General features: G+C 34.4%; 1 protein-coding gene across 4 annotated transcripts in view; it reads right to left on the reverse strand.

Moving 5' to 3' along the window:
- Positions 1–5,455, reverse strand: part of LOC137628847 (uncharacterized) — a 6,160-nt gene extending 705 nt beyond the window's left edge. The window contains exons 1-3 of one of the 4 annotated variants that reach the window (XM_068360089.1): positions 1,422–5,455; positions 1,083–1,148; positions 1–899 (exon numbers count right to left, since the gene is read on the reverse strand). The exon at positions 1–899 is cut by the window's left edge and continues 705 nt beyond it. In XM_068360089.1, coding sequence (XP_068216190.1) covers positions 1–899; positions 1,083–1,148; positions 1,422–3,507 — 3,051 coding nt within the window. In that variant the 5' untranslated portion in view covers positions 3,508–5,455. The other 3 variants (XM_068360090.1, XM_068360088.1, XM_068360087.1) reach the window with 3 other exon arrangements.
- Positions 5,456–7,500: the final 2,045 nt, after the last annotated feature.

The following is a 7,500-nucleotide window of genomic DNA, read 5'->3' on the forward strand; positions in this document are numbered from 1 at the left end:
GAGGAATTTTCTCCCCATTAAGTAGTACTCAAACTTCTTTATTCCCCATACTATGGCCAAGCATTCTCGCTCGATAGCTGCATATCGAGTCTCGGGGGGAAGAAGTTTCTTGCTTCCGAATGCTACTGGATAAGGTTCACCGTCTATATACTGCAGCAAAACTGCTCCTAGACCTGTAGACGATGCATCCGTTCTCAAACAGAAAATGTTATTTAGATCAGGCACCTGAAGAATCGGAGGAGAAGTTAGACAAGATTTCAGTTCATTAAATTTGCACAATGCATCTTCATCAAAATTAAATTTTTCTGAACTACCCTTCTTCAAAAACTTCGTAAGATGAATTAGTTTATCTGACAAATTTGGAATAAATCTACCATAAAAATTTACAGATCCAATAAAGCTTCGTAACTGTTTCTTTGTAGTGGGAGCAGGCATATCCAAAATAGCTCCAATTTTATCCTGTTGAGGAAAAATACCCCTTTTGTTGATTACATATCCTAAATATTGTATCTCTTCATAACCGAGGAAACACTTTCCTGGTTTAGCAGTTAATCCTGCTTCTTGCAGTCGCAATATGACTGTTTCCAAATCTGCCATATGAATTTTCCAGTCTTTGGATACAATAAAGATATTATCAAAATAGCAAACTACAAAAAAAAGACCTTTCAATACTTGCCTCATTAATCTAATATACGTAGCACAAGCTGTGCTAAGGCCAAAAGGTAATCTTACATATTGCATTAGTCCAAGATTAGTTGAAAAAGCTGTATACTTGCGACTTTCTGGTGTTAGAGGAATCTGATGATATGCTTTGCAGATATCAAGTTCTGTAATGTACATAAAATCTGCAAACTTATGAAGATCTTGCTCAAAGCTTGGCATGGGCTCACAATCAAAATCTGTAATTGCATTTAAAGTTCTAAAATCAACAACCAATCTGTAGTTACCTTCTTTCTTTTTGACGAGCAATGCAGGAGATGAATAATTAGAAGATGATTGCTCTATTATTCCAAGATCAAGCAAACTTTGTACTTCGTCATCGAAATCCTTAGTTAAATGAGCTGGAATTGGATAATACTTACGAACAAAGGTTTCAGTAGTCTTAATCTTAATATTATGCTCTTGTAAAGAAGTTTTACCTGGTTTATCTGAAAATACATGTTTGTACTTCTGACATAAGTTACGAAGATAATTTTTCTGTACATCTGAAAGATTAGGGTTTATGTTGCACGTACTCTGATTGGTATCCACAGTTTCAATTTTCAGATAATCATCCTCATCAGCATTAATAACAGCAACTTTGTTAACATGAACAGTGTTTATCATTCCAGTCATATCTTCATCTGCTACATGTAATATATTAACATTCTCTCTACGGTAATATTTCTTCATAAGATTGATATGATACAGTCTCTTCTTACCTTCTACGTTTACCCAGTAGTCAACTGGACCATGCTTATCAATTATCTTGTATGGACCTCTCCATGAGAACTGCAATTTACCTTGTTTTTCTGGAATAAGCAAAAGTACTTCATCATCAGCTTTAAATCGGCGCTTACTACTCTTCAAATCAAAATAAGACTTATATGTACTGGAAGATATATTCATGTTTTGAACAGCCAAATCAGAAACATCGGACAACTTTTCACGTAGTTCCAAAACAAAAGAATAAAGATCAGTTTCCCCTGCAGACATATCCGAATTTGTCCATAGTTCCTTCAATATTGTCAAGGGACCTCTCACTTGACGCCCATATAAAATCTCAAATGGTGAGAAACCTGTTGTATCACTTGGGATTTCCCTCATGGCGAACAGTGCTGCTGGAAGGAAACGATGCCACTGATTATGTTTTAACTCACATATTTTCTTTAATATACTCTTTAAAATCTGGTGTTGCCTTTCTATTCTTCCATTGGCAGCAGGATGATAGGGGGTACTGAAAAGAGGTTTCACTCCTAATAACTTGTGTACTTGCAACATAAGTTCTGATCGAAATTGTGGTCCTCTGTCAGAAAGAATTTCCTTCGGCACTCCCACTCTGGAAAAAATAGATATTAAGGTTTCTGCAATGTCTTCAGATGTTATGTTCTTCAAAGCAACTGCTTCCGGGAAGCTTGAAGCATAATCTACCATAGTCAAAATATATCTATGCCCTGCTTCACTAGGAGGAGAAATCGGGCCCACTAAGTCAATAGCAACTCTATAAAATGGCGTAGAGATCACTGGTAATTTAACCATCTGAGCCTTCTTTACTTTTCCAACAAGGGAAGATTTTTGGCATACATCACAAGATTTGCAATATTTATATATGTCAGACGTCATACCCTGCCACCAGAAAATTTCATTAATCTTATTAAAGGTTTTCCTATGAGAAAAATGTCCACTTACCGGAATATCATGTGCAAGGCGCAAAACTAATTTTATGCATTTAACTGGTACAACCAACTGTTCCTTTCCCAGTAACTGAGGCTTTTTACATTTCTGTATTTTCCTGTAGAGAAGTCCATTTCTCATCACGAACTCGTACTGCAAACCATTCTTGCAACGTTTGACATCTCCAGACTGACTCATTTCTCTTGCATATTTCAAAGCTTTGCAATTCTGCTGTTCTCTAAGAAAAGATTCATGATCAATGGATATATCAAATGGTTCTGGTAAAGCAAGAGGGTGAACAATATTTCTCCTTTTTACCTGTGCTCTTGTTACGGCTTTTACGTCAATGGAAGAATCCGTATTTTTCAGAGGAAACAAATTATGGTCCTGTACACCTGGAATATTGCCTAATAAGACAGTACAGTACTTTATTGGAGCCCGAACAGCATCAACCCAACCTGTAAAGAGATTACATTTCAAATAAATCTTGAAAATAGGGAATCTGTCCTTCCTGCCCAAATAATCAATAAGAGTAGAATATGAACAATTTGTTCCAGGCTCAGGAATCAAATCCTCTGATACCACTACTCCTGTACAACCTGTATCTCTAAGTATTGTAGATACTGTAACACCATTCACTGTTCCACATACCATAGGTCCACATACTCCAGTGTTATCCAGAACTTGACCTATCTCAAGAGAAGATTCAGATTTCTTTTTGGGTACCTTGTTAGGACAGTTTCTCGAAATATGTCCACTCTGACCACAACCGTAACATGCAATCTTACCAGGACGTGACGAACTAGTTTTCTCTGGTTTCTCACTCACACTGATCTTGTCACTGGAACTAGATAAATTCGCATTATGCCTAAAGGACTTCTGCTCATCTTTAGGGTAACATTTGTGTGCTGAAGCATATGTGTCTGCCAATGATGAATAATCCTCTGGAGTTCTAGGTTTACGCTCCTTAAGAAAAAGACGCATTTCCTTAGGTAAAGTAGACATGAACTGATCACAGACTATAATGTTTCTCAAAACTTCGTAGTCTTTCGTTACACTAAGACTATTTATCCATAAGTCAAAATTTCGAAATAACATCTTCAAATATTGTTCATATGTGCTCTTGGAATCCATTTTTGCAGTTTTAAACGCTGTCCTGTACCAGTCACTAGTCTTCTTGAATCCTTTCAAAAGCTTCCTTCAATGATGCATAGTCACTTGTAACATCATCTGAGAGCGACGTGTAGATATCTAATGCCTTACCTCTTAAAAGTGATGCCAACTGAACTGGCCAAGAGTTCCGCTCCCAGTTGAGAGAAACTGCTACCTTTTCAAACCTTACTAGGTAGGCGGTGATATCATCAGTATCACAAAATGGAAGAGGTCTAGTAGTATCCACAGCAACTGTTACATGGCTAGGGTTAGCTGTTGCTCCTCTGATCTTTTGCAATTCAAGTTCATGTGCCCTCTGCCTTTCATTTTCTTCCCTCTGCTTTTCATTTTCTTGGTATTTAATCATCAAAGCCCTTTCTTCTCTTTCAGCATGTCTTCTATCACGCTCATCACTATCTTTGATTTTCTTCTCTATAAAGTTCAAAAGAGCTTCATCCGAGAGTCCCATGGACAAACCTTCATCCTTCCAGAATTTATAAAATTCCATTTTAAATTATCCAGTTTTTAACCATTGCCTACAAACAACTTAATTTAAGAAACATTAAGATACCTGTTACACAATGACAATAAGCGGGAACTGAATTGTACTAGAAATAATTATTATGAATAAAGGACAATCACACACTTTCATTAAATAACAGTAACCATTCACCAAGCATCAAGATTCAACAATAAAGTTAATAAAAATAAATATGAAGTACAAAACAATAACTTTAAAATTGTCAAACCAGTATATCTCTAGAGTCAACTGGACTCTTACGTAACAACTGTTACCGGACACTGTTTCAAGAATTCGGTCTACATTCCATTAACTATCGGAAGTCTCCCACTTGCGACCTTCCAGCCGTATTCTTAAAATGCCCACACACTCGAAATAAATTTCAGCCACTCCAATTAATTGCACTTTTTTATGTGTTGTAATAGAAAATAAATGACTATCACCAAACCAATCACAAAGTAACGCAGGCCACTATTAAACAAGGAAATATTTAAATTAGCCCTGGTGAGCACACCACTTAATGTCAGGGAATTCCTTAGACATTTTTCCCTGGTAAAAAAATAGCACTGCTTATTTGTGATTAGGTATGGTAAAACAAATTCAGAAATTTAGAAACAAAGTTTATTTACAATTTATAATTTATTAACACCACTATGGATTATGAAATTGAAAGATTTAATACTGAAATAAAGAAATAAACAAATGACGAACAATAAACCATTAGTTAACTTATCTGTCTGACACCCTTTTAACAACCATTACAAAAATAATAAATCACCAAAGGTCTTGTTACGAATAAATACCTCAACAATTGCTCGAGAAAAATAACCCTTACAACACAGAACATAACACAAGTCACTGTTCATGGGTCTCTGACATTTTTATCATACGTTAAATAACACCAATTTGGATTTCGGATTCAGAGTCACCTATATAACGTATGCTTTGATATAACAGCGGGAACCTGTGATTATAGTTCGAGCATTTATAAAAAGTGCATCTCTTGGTTCGGGATTGCTTAAGGTCGTGCACTGTTTCCCCAAGGGTCGAGGATTACCCTAGCTGAAAACGAAAGAACATAACTTGTGAAATTTAACAACACTTATGATTAATAACAATTCGTAAAGACTTAATTAAATATGCACTTAAACAATTTTAGATACACTTTTAAAGACAAAAATTTTAAAGATTAACACATTTCACAAAACTGATATAAAAATATTCCATATAAACACAAGCAGTTAATACACTTACTGCACGGCTAGGTGATTATAACGTGACTAAAGAAAATAAAAATTTATCTTTCAAAGTCTATTATGAAACTGAAAATACAAGGATAAAATCATAAATAGAAACTTCGAAAATACGGTAACTAAAAAACCACTCAATAGATGGCGTTACTAACATGAAATTCCCTTGCAATGATGATAATTGAGGTAATAATTTCGATAGGATTGATGCAGGATATCATTGATGGTGACGAGCCAAAATTTAAAGGTTATGCTGCCGGTTTCTTGTCCATCAAAGTGTCTCATTCACAGTTCCAAGATAAATATGAACAATATCTCTGCTGCCATTGGCAAGAAAACCAATGTATTCGTAAAATATGATGTTTTTTTTTTTTTTTTTTTTTTTTTTTTTATTTTTTTTTTTTTTTTTTTTTTTAAGAGATATATCATTAGATATTCGATCTCCAGAAGCCAAAGATTATTCATCCTCGGAATTCTTTATTTGCGTTTATTATTCCAAAAGATAATAACCTTTAATGTTTTGCATCAGTAAGACTTTTTTTCTATAATTTTGAAGATATGTTAATGATTCTCAATAAATAAAATGGTGCTTGTGAAAAGAATAACGAACAAGGTAATAGAATAACTTAAAAATGATTTTCCCTTTCTCCCAAATATCGATAAATCTTATTTATTAAGATATTCAATGTAAATCGACATTTGATATAAATGAAGTTTTTTTTTTTCTAAACATGAATTCCAAATTTTTTTGTGTGATTCTGTATAAAAAAATTTATAAGGATATCGATTTTGGTATATTATATTGCTATAATTGATATACAGTTAACGCTATTTTAAAAGAATAAGTCAGAGTAGCTAAATCTTAATTACGATAACTATTCCATTTCTTTATAAACGTTGAAGATATATATTTAGGAAAGAGTAAGAAGTTTACTTTATCACAAAATTCTCGAACAAGTTCTTATTTGGAAAATAAACCTTCCTCTTCCGCTTCTTGGGCCACCTGCTGCTTTCTCACACGTAAATGACCGCATATAATGGCGAATGACTAGTGGCTACATTTATTCTACAGCCCCAGAATTTCTCATGGGCTTATCTTCATGCTCAACGATAATTTTTGCGTATAGTATACACAATATCCGGCCTAACTCCATCCGAACAAATGGATCATGTTTGTTTTGGTCCCAAAATAACAATAAATATGATTCATGGAGGAAGTCGGTCGTTATAGTGACAGAAATGTTGACGCTGTAGAAAAGTACGAAAAAATTCCTTGTATGTGAAAGAGTGGAGCTTTTATTTTTTTTATTATTATAACGATAAATTTTACTTGTGATCGAATCGCACTTTTCTGGAAAAAGTTTTTCTTTTATAGAAGATACGATAAATACAAGTTTTTGCTATTTACAGAAACATCTCATGCTGACAAGTTTTTAGAATATGTAAATAGAATTAAACAAGATATTAAGTTTATCATGAAAATAGAAGAAGATAACGGGTTACCATTCATTGACATAAACATTTCACGCTAAAATAGGGTATTTCTTACAGGTACTTTTAGAAGAGACATACACTGTTTTGGGTCTCAAGTTTTTAGTAGTTGTTTGAAATCATTCAAGATTAACTCTATTCAAACCCTTTTATTTAGAACAAATTCCTTATGTTCGAAATGGCATAACTTCCATCAAGAGATTTCCTTTCGCATAGCATGTTATAAACATAATTGTTACTCCTTTGGGACAATATCATAAATGAATTTCTTAAATATTGCTTTTACTTACTGAATTCAAGTATTTTAGCCATATTATTTTTTTCCTAGATACGAGCTCACCAAATCCCTCGGTACTATGTACACTTAAGTTAATTTGAGGTTTATAGTGAAAAAAAAATAAAAAAAATTACATACTGACACCCTTCCAAATGGACTTCATCTTCAGTGGCTCTGCAGTAGATCAGCGCGATGGATGTGAAAGGTCATGAATGAAATCAAACACCTGACGGTACATGGGGGCAGTTATTCATGCTTTGGTCTACCAGTAATGACATCACTGAGAAAAGTGCCACTGGAACCGTCAAGGGTGAGGTCTTCCCAAATGAGGGATGAGCCAGATGCCCTTCATGCTTGGTACTCTTGATCTTTTCGTTGGCCTTCTGTCAAGGCATTGTAATCCAATCCCAGGTGAATGGGGACCAATATGTATCTTC

Source organism: Palaemon carinicauda, chromosome 36 (genome assembly GCF_036898095.1).
Source record: "Palaemon carinicauda isolate YSFRI2023 chromosome 36, ASM3689809v2, whole genome shotgun sequence".
NCBI classification, from domain to species: domain Eukaryota; kingdom Metazoa; phylum Arthropoda; class Malacostraca; order Decapoda; family Palaemonidae; genus Palaemon; species Palaemon carinicauda.